This window comes from Tamandua tetradactyla, chromosome 7, assembly GCF_023851605.1.
Source record: "Tamandua tetradactyla isolate mTamTet1 chromosome 7, mTamTet1.pri, whole genome shotgun sequence".
Lineage (NCBI taxonomy): Eukaryota > Metazoa > Chordata > Mammalia > Pilosa > Myrmecophagidae > Tamandua > Tamandua tetradactyla.
In genome coordinates, this window is record NC_135333.1 from 33,952,893 (window position 1) to 33,967,036 (window position 14,144).

General features: G+C 34.6%; 1 protein-coding gene across 8 annotated transcripts in view; it reads left to right on the forward strand.

The window, feature by feature from the left end:
* XPNPEP3 (X-prolyl aminopeptidase 3) overlaps positions 1-14,144 on the forward strand; it is a 170,699-nt gene that overhangs the window by 125,572 nt on the left and 30,983 nt on the right. For all 8 annotated transcript variants that reach the window (XM_077168945.1, XM_077168950.1, XM_077168949.1 and 5 more), the window contains one exon: positions 8,059-8,144. In XM_077168945.1, coding sequence (XP_077025060.1) covers positions 8,059-8,144 — 86 coding nt within the window. The remainder of the gene's footprint in view (positions 1-8,058; positions 8,145-14,144) is intronic.

Here is a 14,144-nt window from a genome sequence, read left to right on the forward strand (position 1 = left end):
TGGTACTGTGTTGAATCTATAGATCAATTTGGGGAGAATTGACATCTTAACTATATTTAGCTTCCTGTCCGTGAGCAGGGAATGTCTTTCCACTTGTTTCATCTCCTTTGATTTCTTTTAGTCATGTTATGTCGTTTCCTGTGTACAAGTCCTTTATGTCCCTAGTTAAGTTCATTCCTAAGTATTTTTGATTCTTTTAGTTGCTATTTTGAATGAAATTTTTTCCTTAACTGACTCCTCAGCTAGGTCATTGCTTGTGTATAGAAATGTTACTGATTTTTGCATGTTAATTTTATATTCCACCACCTTGCTGAATTTGTTTATTAGCTCAAGTAACTTTGCTGTAGATTTCTCAGGATCTTCCAATATAGTATCATATCATCTGCAAATAATGAGTTTTACTCCTTTCCAATTTGGATACCTTTTATTTCTTTGTTCTGCCTGATTGCTCTAGCTAGAGCTTCTAGCATGATGTTGGATAATAGTGGTGATAGTGGGCATCCTTGTCTTGTATCTGATCTTAGGGGGAGGGCTTTCAGTCTCTCTCCGTTGAGTATAATGCTGGCTGTCAGCTTTTCATATATTCCCTTTATCATATTGAGGTAGTTACCTTTGATTCCTATTTTTTGGAGTGTTTTTTATCAGAAAAGGATGCTGAATTTTGTCGAACTCTTTTTCAGCATCAGTCAAGATGATCATGTGATTTTTCTCTTTCAATTTGTTTATGTGCTGTATTACATTAATTGATTGTCTTGTGCCAAACCATCCTTGCATTCCTGGTATAAACCCCACTTGGTCATGGTGTATAATTCTTTTAATTTGCAGTTGGATTCGATTTGCTAATATTTTATTGATAATTTTTGCATCTATGTTCATTAGGGTGATTGGCCTGTAGTTTCCATTTCTTATAGCATCTTTACCCAGTTTTGGTATTAAGATGATGTTAGCTTCATAAAATGAGTTAGGTAGAGTTTCTCTTTCCTCAATTTTTTTGAAAAGTTTGAGCATTATTGGTGTTAGTTCTTTTGGAATGTTTGATAAAATTCCCCTGTGAAGGGCGGGCCGCGGTGGCTCAGCGGGCAAAGTGCTTGCCTGCTATGCCGGAGGACCTCGGTTCGATTCCCGGCCCCAGCCCATGTAACAAAAACGGAGAAACAGAATACAATAAAAACAAGAAAATGTTTAAAGATGTTTCCCTTTCTTCCTTCCTTCCTTCCTTCTATCCTTCCTTCCTTCTCTCTGTCTTTCCTTTAAAAAAAAAAAAAAAAAAAAAAAAAAAAAAAAAAAAAAAAATTCCCCTGTGAAGCCATCTGGCCCTGGGCTTTTCTTTGTAGGAAGACTTTTGATGACTCATTGAATCTCTTTACTTGTGATTGGTTTGTTGAGATCTTCTATTTCTTCCTGAGTCAGTGTAACTTGTTTTTGTGTCTCCAGGAATTTGTCCATTTCATCTAAGTTGTCTAGATTTTTGGTGTATAGTTGTTCATAGTATCCTCTTATGATTTCTTTTATTTCTTCATGGTCTGTCGTAACACATCCCTTCTCATTTCTAATTTTGTTTATTTGCATCCTCTCTTTTTTTCTTTGTCAGTCTTGCTAGTGGCCCATCAATTTTATTAATTTTCTCAAATTACCAACTTTTGATATTATTGATTCTTTCTGTTGTTCTCCCATTCATTTATCTCTGCTTTAATCTTTGTTATTTCTCTTCTCTTTGCTCTGGGGTTAGTTTGCTGCTCTTTCTCAAGTTCCTCCACGTTTGGGTTAAGTCCTTGACTTTTGATCTTTCTTGTCTTTTAATATAGGCATTTAGGGCAATAAATTTCCCTCTCAGCACAACCTTTGCCATATCACATAAGTTCTGATAAGTTGTATTCTCATTTTCATTCATCTCCAGATAGCTACTGATTTCTCTAGCAATTTCTTCTTTGACTCACTGGTTGCTTAAGAGTGTGTTATTTAATCTCCATATATTTGTGAGTGTTCTTGTTCTTTGATGGTTATTAATATCCAGCTTCATCCCATTGTTATCAGAGAAAGTGCTTTGAATAATTTCAGTATTTTTAAATATATAAAGACCTGTTTAATGTCCCAGCATATGATCTATCCTGGAGAATGTTCCATGAACACTAGAGAAGAATATATAACCTTGTGCTTTGGGTTACAATGACCTATATATGTCTGTTAGGTCTAATTCATTTATTAAGTTATTTAACTTCTCTGTTTCCTTGTTGATCTTCTGTTTGGTTGTTCTGTCTATAGAGGAGAGTGGTGTATTGAAGTCTTGTACTATTATTGTTGAAACACCTATCACTCCATTCAGTTTTACCAGTGTCTATCTCATGTACTTTGGAGCTCCTTGATTGGGAGCATAAACATTTAGGACTGTTATATCTTCTTGGTGAATTGACCCTTTACTTAGCATATAGTGTCCTTCTTTGTCTCTTATGATGTCTTTACATTTAAACTCTATTTTGTCCGATATTAATATAGATACTTCTGTTTCCTTTGGGTTACAACTTGCGTGGAAAATCTTTTTCCATCCTTTCACTTTCAATCTATTTTTATCCTTGTGTCTAAAATCAGTCTCTTGTAGGCAGCATAGATCTGGATTATGGTTTTTAATCCATTCTGCCAATCTTTATCTTTTAATTGGTATGTTTAGTCCATTAACATTCAAAGTTATTACTGAAAATGCATTTCTTGATTCCATCATCTTATCTTTTTAATTTTATTTGTCACATCTGTATATTCTTTTCCCTCTTTCTCTTTGTATTCTTTAGATTATCCTTAGTGGTGCTCTTCAATTCTGTGCCCTTCTCCAGACCTCCCTCTCCTGTCTTTTTTTTCAGCTGGCAAAACTTTTAGTATTTCTTTTAGGACTGGTCTCTTGTTGACAAATTCTTTCAGTATTTCTTTGTCTGTGAAAACTTTAATCTCCCCCTCAATTTTGAAGGACAATTTGGCTGGGTACAGAGTTCTTGGATGGAAGTCTTTCTCTTTAAGGATCTTGAATATATTATACCGTTGCTTTCTTGCCTCCAGGTTGCTATTGAGTAGTCTGAATTCAGTCTTATTTCATTTTGCTTATATGTAGTAGATTGTTTTTCTCTTGTTGCTTTCAGGATTTTCTGCTTCTCTTCAACATTTAGCAGACTAGTTAGTATGTGCCTTGGGGAAGACCTATTTGGATTTATTCTGTTTGGAGGTCTTTGGGCTTCTTTAACTTGTATATTTATGTCCTTTATGAGGGTTGGGAAGTTTTTCCCCATTATATCCTCAGCTACTCTTCCTAGCCCTTTACTCCTCCCTTCTCCTTCTGGAACACCAATGATTCTTGAATTTGTGCACTTTGTTTTGTTTACATTAATCTTATTTGATGTTTTATGTTTATATTCATCCTATTGTTCTTTTTCTAGCTTCTTAATTTGAATGCTTACCTGTTTTACTGCATTAATTTTCATCCTTTTTTCCTTTTTTTTTATAAACTATAAACTCTAATACCTTATTTCTTGTTCAAGATTATGACCAAATGGTTTATTGCTTTTACTGTTTCTGTATGTGTAGACGCAAACACACAAGACCTGTATTTATAAAACCTTTAACTCCTTCATTAGGTTTGAGTAGGAGCTTCTTGATGTGAAAGTTCCATGGACGAAAAGGAGCAAAGGACCAAATTGCATTCCATTTACTCACCCTTACCGTTCATTGGTGGGATGTGATAGAGACATAATGCAAAAACATTTGTTTCATTACTGGCTTTCAAATCAGCTATGGCTAAAAACACACCACAGCCCTGATGCTTTCTCATCCCTAGACCATTCTTCTTTTCTAATACAAATATTTAAGGATAAGTTTCTTTCATTATATCCTCAAGTTTTTTAAGTTGTGAAATGTATCATACATTAAGAATAATGAATATAATGTACACTTTTTAAAAATAATAATAAAATTAACACCCATGTATCTACATCAAGGGTAAAAAGATTACTAGTACCTTGGAAGGACCCCGGGTGATCCCAATGCTATCTTCTCTCTTACCTCCAATTTATAACTACTGCTTTCATTTTTGTTTTAATCATTCTCTTGATTTCCTTTATACTTTTCCCACCAGTGTGCCTACTCTTGAAGAGTTATTGTTTGATCTTTAAAAACTGAGGAATAAACACAAACTTTTAGCTTTAGACAGAGAGAGCAGTATTGTCACTATTAGGAGAAATAGAGAGAGGCTTGAGAGAAATTAAGTTGAGAACTTCTACATCATATCTGACTTTAGTTATCTTTGAGTTGACAAGAAAGGGCCCTTTCTGGGGAAGACAATGGGGACATTCATGAACAAGCCCTCAGTAATGCAGGGTACTGTTGAAACATCTGAAAGAGCTCTACAGTGGATCAGGTACTAGGCCACTGGTAAAATAATGAGAGCAGGCTGCCCTGTTTTCTGCTTCCAAGTTTTCCACAACTACATCTAACTATCAGGAGTAAGTCAAAGCAGATCCCTTCTGACAGGGTTTGTTTAGGTTTATCTGCATGCTCATCATTTCTTCTTACATCTTGGATGTCCTTTCTAGAATCACCTTCCTTCCACCTGAAGAACCTTCTTTAGATGAAGATCTGTTGCTGATAAACTCTTTCAATTTTTGTTTAGCCAGAAATATTTTTATTCCATTCTTCTTCTTGAAAGATGGCTGTGCCAAGAAAACAGTAATAGATTGGCAGTTATTTTTAGTCATCGATTGGACTATGTTATTCCTCTTCTAGTTTTCAGTGTTGCTGATTTAAAAAAAAAAAAACAGAACATTTTCCTCATGAGGAATCGCTTTGTTTCGGAGAATTTTTTTTAATAAATGAAAAATTGCTGCTTAACCATTTTTAAGTGTACACTTTAGTGGCATTAATTAAATTTACAGTGTTGTGCTCACATCACAACCGTTCATTACCATATTGTTTCCATCACCCAAAACAGAAAGTCTGTACCCATTAAACTCTCCATTCCTTCTCTCTCCAGCCCCCCTGGTAATCTCTAATCTACTTTCTGTCTCTATGTATTTTTCTTGTTTTAGATATATCTTTTAAGTGGAATTATGCAATATTTTTCCTTTTGTGATGCTTTGTATACTTTTAAGATTTTCTTTGATATTCATTTCATTGTGATAGGTCTAAGCACAAGTTTATTTTTATTTACCCTAATTATATTTTCTGCTTCCTGAATCTGTGGGTTCGTGTCTTTCTTCAGCTCTAGAAAATTCTAAGACATTTTCTCGTCAGATATTATCCCTTCTAACTTCTCTCTATTCAGTCCTTTAAAGACTTCAATTAGATGTATGTTATACCTTCTCATTCTGTCCTCCATAAGCTAACTTCTCATTCATATTTATTTACCTTTGCCTGGCCTCTCTCTGTTACATTCTAGGCAATGTGTTTCAGGAAACTAAGTTTCTCTTCAGCTATCTAATCTGATACTTACACTATAGAATGAGTGTTTTATTTCAGCAGTTGTTTTTCATTTCATTTTGTTTCCTTGGTGTCAGATCTGCATAGTTATTCCACTTATCTCTTACTACTTGCTCATCTTTGTTATTCCACTCTTTACCCCTTTAAACATTTCACACATAGCTATGTTGTATCTGGTAATTACCTCATCTGAATTCCCTGGAAGATGTAAATTTGGTATTTGTTGTTCTGCTAACTCTTACTCACAGTGACTTGCCTCCTTGTGTGCTTGGTGACCTTTGGTGGTGAGCTCATATTTGCTTGATGTTATGTTTTGAAAATCATGTAGAATTAGATGGGAAATTTTCTCCAAAGATTATTTTGCATATGCTTTTGCCAGGAGCCAGGTGCAGCCTAATGATCTAGGACCATTTTATCCTCTATCTTGGCTTAATGCAATAGTCTCAGCTTCAATTTCCCCACTTTGTTGGAAGTCCTCAGGATGACACCTTTTCCCATATACTATTAACACTTACCTTGTCATTACCCTCGGCTCTTGATTCAGTTTTGCGTTAATCTTTTTTTCAAGACAGAAACAGTCCTTAAGATATCTATATTATGTGAGTCAACATTTCATAAAATAATGTTTTTATCCTGTTTTCTAGCAGGAAATTTAGTCCATCAAATTGCCGGAAACAAAAACTCCACCTCCATTCTTCAAAGTCGCCATTATTAAATATGCTTTTTTTCTTCACCCTTGAGAGTAGTAGTCAGAGATTGAATAAATACGTACTCAAATCCCTATGGCCAAATTTTATGCTTATTTAGATATGAACAAGAATCTGTCTCTGTCTTCAAGAGCATAAATAGGTCATTTCAATATAATATAACAACTATTAACATGGAAATATATCCATTTTCTTCTTTTCCCATGTGTATTACTGATGCGAGAGTAGAAAGGGAAGTGATATTCCAAAATTAAACGATTATGGGTAATTGTGTTTGAACAATTTATATAGGATTGCAATTTATATAGGATTTTTTAATTAATAGGATATAAAAATTAAGATTTATAATGTGCTAAAGTTTACACCTAGTAGTTTAAATCCAATCAGTCTAGTTCCAAAGCCCTTGCATTTAACCACCATGTAATATCACCATTCTTTTTTTCTTTTTTAACCATGTTAAGTGGACAATTCTTTGACTTTAAGTGCATTGACAATACTGTGTAATTTTCATCATTACCTGTTTCTGTGCTATTTTCATCATACCAAACCAAAACCCTTATTTGTTTAACAGTAACTTCCTATTCCTCTTCCCCACACCCATGGTAATAACTATTCTGCTTTCTTTTTGTATGAATTTGCTTATTCCAAGTACTTCATATAAGAGAAATTATACAATATTTGTCCTTTTGTGTCTGTCTTATTTCACTCAATATGTTGTCTTGAAGGTTCACTGATGTTGTAGCAGTTACCAGTATGTCACTTCTTTTTGTGGCTGAATTATGTATTTGTTTTTATGGTTATACCACGTTTTGTTTATCCATTCATCTGTTGATGGACAAAATGTTTCCATCTTTTGGCTATTGTGCATAATGGTGCAATAAACATTGATGTACAAATATCTATCAGAATCCCTGCTTTCAGTTTTTTTGGTATATCTAGGAGCAGACTTTCCAGGTGATATGATAATTCTAGTTTAATAGGTTTCTGAGGAACCACCAAGCTGTCTTCCACAGCAGTTGCACCATTTTACATTTCTACCAGCAATAAATGGGTGTTGCTATTTCTCTACATTCTCTCCAACACTTGTAATTTTCAGTTTTTTTAATGATTGCCATTCTAGTGGGTGCACCATGGTATTTCATTGTGGTTTTGATTTGCATTTCCCTAAAGGCTAACGAAGTTGAGCATCTTTTCATGTGCTTTTTGTTCTATTGTATATCTTCTTGGATAAATGTCTACTGAGTCTTTTACCCATATTTTGTGTTTTATTGTTGAGTTGTAGTATCTCTTTATACATGTTATATATTATATATATACATGTTATATATATATCCTATTGGATATGTGGTTTCCAAATGTTTTTCCCCATTCTGTAGCTTAACTTTTCACTTTGCTGATGTAGTACATTTTCTCTAATTTTTATTTTAGTGTATAATCTAAAAAGCCATTGCCTTCTATCAGGTCTTGAAAGTGTTTTCCTTCTGTTGCTCAGTGGGTGAAAGTCACTGATATTTACCACAAACCAGCTCCTTCCTCCAGATCTTTCCTGAATGCTGCATAGTGTTCTATTAGACTCCAAAGTTTAAAAAATAGTTGATTCAGACAGTTCCTGCCAGTTCAGTAGTTATTTTGGTGGAAGGATTGATTACTAGAACATCCTATTAGGCCATCTTCCCACAATTCTTCCCACAATACCACCTTTCTTGAGCCAAGGTGAATTTATTTGAAAGGTTTAAATGTTCTTTCTTGTGGATAGAAACCAAAGAAGATTAGGCTCCTTTATATTAGAGTTTTTTTTTTTTTAATAAAATGGAAAGTACAAAGAAATTAGGTTAGAAGAAGAAACTATTTAAAATCTTGAGGTCACCCACTTTAACTTATCTTCCTTTTGTTCCAGGATGGGGAAATGGTGCTACTGGATGGAGGTTGTGAGTCTTCCTGTTATGTGAGTGACATCACCCGTACCTGGCCTGTCAATGGCAGGTAGGACTTCTAAAGAGTAACATGTCCCACCACTTCTTAGGAGTATGGGAGTTGGAAAGTAGGTATATTGGGGATAAACTACTAAATAAATACACAGGTTCCCTCTACATCAGGTTAACAGCCTTTGCAAAGTCCCTGATTGTTTTTCTAAGACTGTTTTATTCATCATATCACACGATCATGCACCTCGAAACACCCAGTTAACACACACAGACATGCATACATTTTTTTTTTAAGTTAATTTGGAGATTTTTTTTTCCGATTACAAAGTAATATTTGAGTTATGGTAGAGGATTGATAAACTCTGCTGCTTAGTTTATTCTCCAAATTTTATTTGGTATCCATGAGAAGCTGAGTTTGCCATTTAAATCCAGCCAAGTTAACAAAACTCACACTTCGGAAGACAGAATCTGTAGTCACTACATCTCATTCATAGTCTCTGGTATTCAATTAAAAAATCTTTAGATATGAGAAAACAGGAATATATGAGCCATTATTAGAAAAAAACACAGTCAAGAGAAATCTACCCTAAAACACTCCTGATGTTCCAGTTAATTGGTAAGGACTTTAAATCAGCTATTAAAGATATGTTCAAGGAATTCAAAGATTTAAGCATAATGAATGACTAGATGGAGAACTTTAGTGAGAAATTGAAACTATAAAAGAATAAGGCATTCTGGAAATACAGCTGCAGCAGCATGGATTTTCAATTTCCCCAAAACTGCCAAATAAAAATTGAGCAACTAGATAGCTATGGTAGTTAGGTTCAGGTGTCAGCTTGGCCAGGTGAAGGTGCCTAGTTCTGTTGCTGCGGACATGAGCCAATGGCATGTGATGCTCATCTGTCGCTGATTACATCTGCAGTCAGCTAGGAGGCATGCCTGCTGCAATGAATGATATGTGATTTAATTGGCTGGATGGTTAAATGAGAGAGCTCAATGTAGCACAGCCCAAGCAGCTTAGCGTACCTTATCTCAGCACTCAGCTCACTCTAGGCCTTTGGGGATACAGAAAGGAATCACCCCAGGGAAAGTTATTGGAACCCAGAGGCCTGGAGAGAAGGCCAGCAGAGATCACCCTGTGCCATCCCATGTAAGAGAGAACCTCAGTTAAAAGTTAGCTGCCTTTTCTCTGAAGAACTATAAGTTTTTAACTAAATAAATCTCCTTTTATTAAAAGCCAATCCATCTCTGGTGGTTTGCATTCTGGCAGCTAGCAAGCTAGAACAATAGCAAAACAAAAAACTAGGTGATATAGTATCACCACAACCCTTAAAATACAAAAAGGGCAGACTATGAACACCCACAAGGCCTGCATGGTGTCAGTGACTGTGGTAGGAGGAAGGAAGTAACAGGGTGGGGAGGGCCATCTGACAAACCTAAGGACAGGTGAATACCAAAATAATCAAAAGGTATTCACTGGAATGGATACTGGACTAGTTTGAGAATGGAAGCTGAAAATGGAAAAGATTTGCCATTGCAGTGGCCCCCTGTAAAAAGGTTTGGAAGGGCTGGGCTCCCTTCTAGTACTGGTCCCTATACTGAAGAGTAATTGCTGGAATTAGAATAAAAATTGAGCAAATTAAGGACAAGAGAAAAAGGAAGAAGAAAAGATCAAAGTGGAGATGAGGAACACAGCCAGGAAAGCTCTTAAAACAAGTCATTTTTTTTTGGCTGAGAATTTTTATTTTTATTGGTCTAAAGCAGTTAATGCTTTAGATGTTACTTTAAGTGTCCCAGACAGGATTTAAAAAATTAAATGTTTCTAAATTACAAATTTAGCTCCTTTAGGAGTCTCAGAAAAGAAACAGAAGAAAACAATCCCCCTCCCAAAATAAGTATGACAAATATCTTGAAGAAACTCCAGTGTTTCATGCAACGATAGCCAAGATGTAAAAAGCCACCCAGATTCACACATTTCTACACAAATCATAAAAAAAAAAAAGATACTCCAACCATGGGATCAACAATTCCATCCTGACCAAAAGGGGGAAAAGAAGTGTAACAAAGTATCAGTGGCTGAGAGAGTTCAAATAGAGTTAAGAGGCTCCTCTGGAGGTCACTCTCACGCAAGCTTCAGTTAGACATCGCTACCTATCATAACTTGCCAGACCCCAACCAAAACCATTACAGCCAATCCTGAAGAACACCTAGGGCAACATAAGAGCTTTTGCAGAGGTTCCATGCACTAGGGTAGCTTTCCAGAGGCCTGCAACCTCCAGCTGGGTCCCTGGACCAAATGGGTCCTGGGACCTAGAGGGCCCAGCCTCTCCAGGACATCGGTTAGTTCCGTCTCCCTACCCCATATTATTGACAGCCCCTTCTTAGAATGGGCATAGCCCAAATAATCTTAAAGAGTGTCATAGCAAGATCAAAGGTGATGGTGAAGTTATACAGAGAAGATATGGTTGAACAAACAAGTAGGATTGCTGAATCATTAAATTGTATTTCTTTCGGTTTCTTGGTGTCTTGGAGCAGCTAGAGGTAAAAACCTAGAATTATGGAATTATAACCTATGCCTGGCTCTGAAATATGTTTTACAACTAATTGTTGTGCTGTGCTCTGAAATTTGTTGCTCTTTTGTATATATGTTATTTCTCACAAAAAAGAAAAAGAGGTTGATTATGATGATAAAAAAGTATTCTTCTAGCCTCCTATATTTTGGAGCAGCTAGAAGGAAAATTCTGAGATGATGGTATGGTGGCCCATGACAGTCTCTGGAATCTGTCCTGTAACTCTACTTGTTGAGTGCTTTGAAAACTATTGCTTTTTTCTTTCTTTGCTTTGTATATATGTTATATTATACAATAAACAAAGTTAAAATAAAAAAAGGTATGCCATACTCCATCATCAGTCTCTACAACCAAATGCATTTAGGAATCTACACCTACATTAAATTACTTTATGTTATGTACATTTATTACCCACCCATCCCTGTTTTTAATAATTTCTTATATAACACCTTAATTCAAACCCAAAAAAGGTGTAAGACTAACTTGAGGGGGGCAAGACAATTACTTTAGTCAGTTAAAATGTTGTTTATTTACATTTTAAGCTGTTTAATAAAACAAATATCTTCTCCATTTAACACTTTGCTTTCTAACTATACAGTAAATTGAATTGTAGAGAGTACACCTCAATCTTCAGACTATCTTCTTTGGATGGAATTAAGATGTAACTGGATAATTTTAAGATAGAAATTGGTCTGATGACAGCAGATATATTACATCACCATATTTTTTAACACTACAGAAAAGCAGTGCAAGAGGGAGGTCTGTAAGATTTAAAATCTTTCCTAAATCCTACCTCATTTTAAAGATCAGGAAAACTAATTTCAAATAAAAAATGAGCAATATTGGGCGGGCCACAGTGGCTCAGCAGGTAAGAATGCTTGCCTGCCAAGCCCGAGGACCCGGGTTCGATTTCCGGTGCCTGTCCATGTTAAAAAAAAAAAAGAGCAATAGAAGAGTGTCAAGGTTAAATCTCATAAAACGTTACAAGCAAAAAAGACAATAAGGGGCAAGCAAGAATGCTTGCCTGCCATGCCAGAGGACCCGGGTTTGATTCCCGGTGCCTGCCCATGTTAAAAAAAAAAAAAAAGACAATAAGGAGCAGAATAACATCCCCACAGATTAAAAAAAAAAAAAAGAATGTCAGAAAGACATGGGTAGAAAGTATATCAAAACAGTGACCTACAATTTTAAAATGAGCTAAGAAAAAAAAAAGTTTTAATGATTCAAGACATGAAAGACCAACAAACAAATCAGAATTAGAAAATCTCACAAATTAAATGATTAAACCCAGGAAAGATTTAGAAATAAATCTAATTATTTTCAGAAATTAAGAAAGAAATGAAAAATACACAGTAGCAATTAAACACAATAGATGAAATCTTACAACACAGAAAAAGAAGAAAACTTAAAAAAAAGAATTTTTTAATTAGAATATGTAGATAATAGGAGGCCCTGAAGAAGAAAATCAAAGCAATGCAACAAAAAAAAACAAATACTGAAATCTGTAATTCAATTAAAAATTTCCCAAAACAAAAATGATTTGAAACTGCCTTTGAAAGAGCACATCATACACCAGCATATCAACAAGAACAGGCAACACCAAGATATATTCCAATAAAATTCTGAACCTAAAAGAAAAAGAAGAATTTCTTTGGGAATCTAGGGAAAAAGAGCATATAATTAGTAAGGGAAAGAAATTTTGATTATCATCAGAAGAAAATAGAGTAACGTATTGAAGATTCTCAAGGAACAAAAATGTGAACTAAAGATTGTATTTGCCACAAAACTGATTTTCAAGTATAAAGAGCACAAACAAATTATAAATGTGTAAGAACTCATTTTTCCATGAGCTCTTCATGAGCATCAACTAGAGCTGTGCTGTCCAGTATGTTAGCAACTAGTCACATGTGGCTGTTTAAGTTAATTAAAATTGAATCAAATACAAAATTTTGTTCTTTGGTTATACTAGCCACATTTCAAGTGCACAATAGTTACATGTAGCTAATGGTTACGATTTGGAAAATGCAGGTAAAGGACACTTCCATCATCACAGAACGTTTTATTGGACAGTGCCATATAGAGAATAAGCTTCAGGTGAACAAAATTACTAAAGATACATTGATCTAAGAGCTAGTGGTGAGCATTTAAAACATAGTTAATTATAGAATTAAGACTACCTGAGTGTTAGGAGGAAGATAGTAGTATATAATGGCGGTATATACTCTGATAATATAAAATAGTACAACTGTTTTTAATAATGGAGGAGAATTGGAGAAGTATATGCAAAAAAATTTTTTTCAGTGATCGTATTGGCTGTAGTACTTGTAATTTTATTCTGAGGATATTGTGTGTGTGGTATGGAATTTTAAAATGAGTAATTATGAGATATTTTAATTCTGTTATCCCTGTGTCCTAAAGATCCAAGATTCATGGTATGAAGGAAAAAAGATAAATAAAATAGTGAGGGGTTAAATGAAACTTTTTTTTTTTATTAATTAAAAAAAATGAACTAACACAACATTAGAAATCAATCCATTCTACATATGCAATCAGTAATTCTTAATATCATCACATAGGTGTATGGTCATCATTTCTCAGTACATATGCATCGATTTAGAGAAAGAAATAGCATGACAACAGAAAAAGAAATAAAGTGATAACACAGAGAAAACACAAATAAAAATAAAAAGTACAAAAATATATAAGAGAAAGAAAAAAAAAACAAAAAAAAACTATAGATCAGATGCAGCTTCATTCAGCGTTCCAACATAATTACATTACAATTAGGCAGTATTGTGCTGACCATTTTTTTTTTTTTTTTTTTAGACATCATACCATTCTACATATGCAATCAGTAATTCTTAACATCATCACATAGATGCATGATCATCGTTTCTTAGTACATTTGCATCGGTTTAGAAGAACGAGCAGTATAACAGAAAAAAATATAGAATGTTAATATAGAGAAAAAAAATAAAAGTAATAATAATAAGAACAAAACAAACAAAACAAGAACCTATCGCTCGGATGCAGCTTCGTTCAGTATTTTAACATGATTACTTTACAATTAGGTATTATTGTGCTGTCCATTTTTGAGTTTTTGTATCTAGTCCTATTGCACAGTCTGTATTCCATCAGCTCCAATTACCCATTATCTTACCCTGTTTCTAACTCCTGCTGAACTCTGTTACCAATGACATATTCCAAGTTTATTCTCGAGTGTCGATTCACATCATTGGGACCATACAGTATTTGTCTTTTAGTTTTTGGCTAGACTCACTCAGCATAATGTTCTCTAGGTCCATCCATGTTATTACATGCTTCATAAGTTTATCCTGCCTTAAAGCTGCATAATATTCCATCGTATGTATATACCACAGTTTGTTTAGCCACTCGTCTGTTGATGGACATTTTGGCTGTTTCCATCTCTTTGCAATTGTAAATAACGCTGCTATAAACATTGGTGTGCAAATGTCTATTTGAGTTTT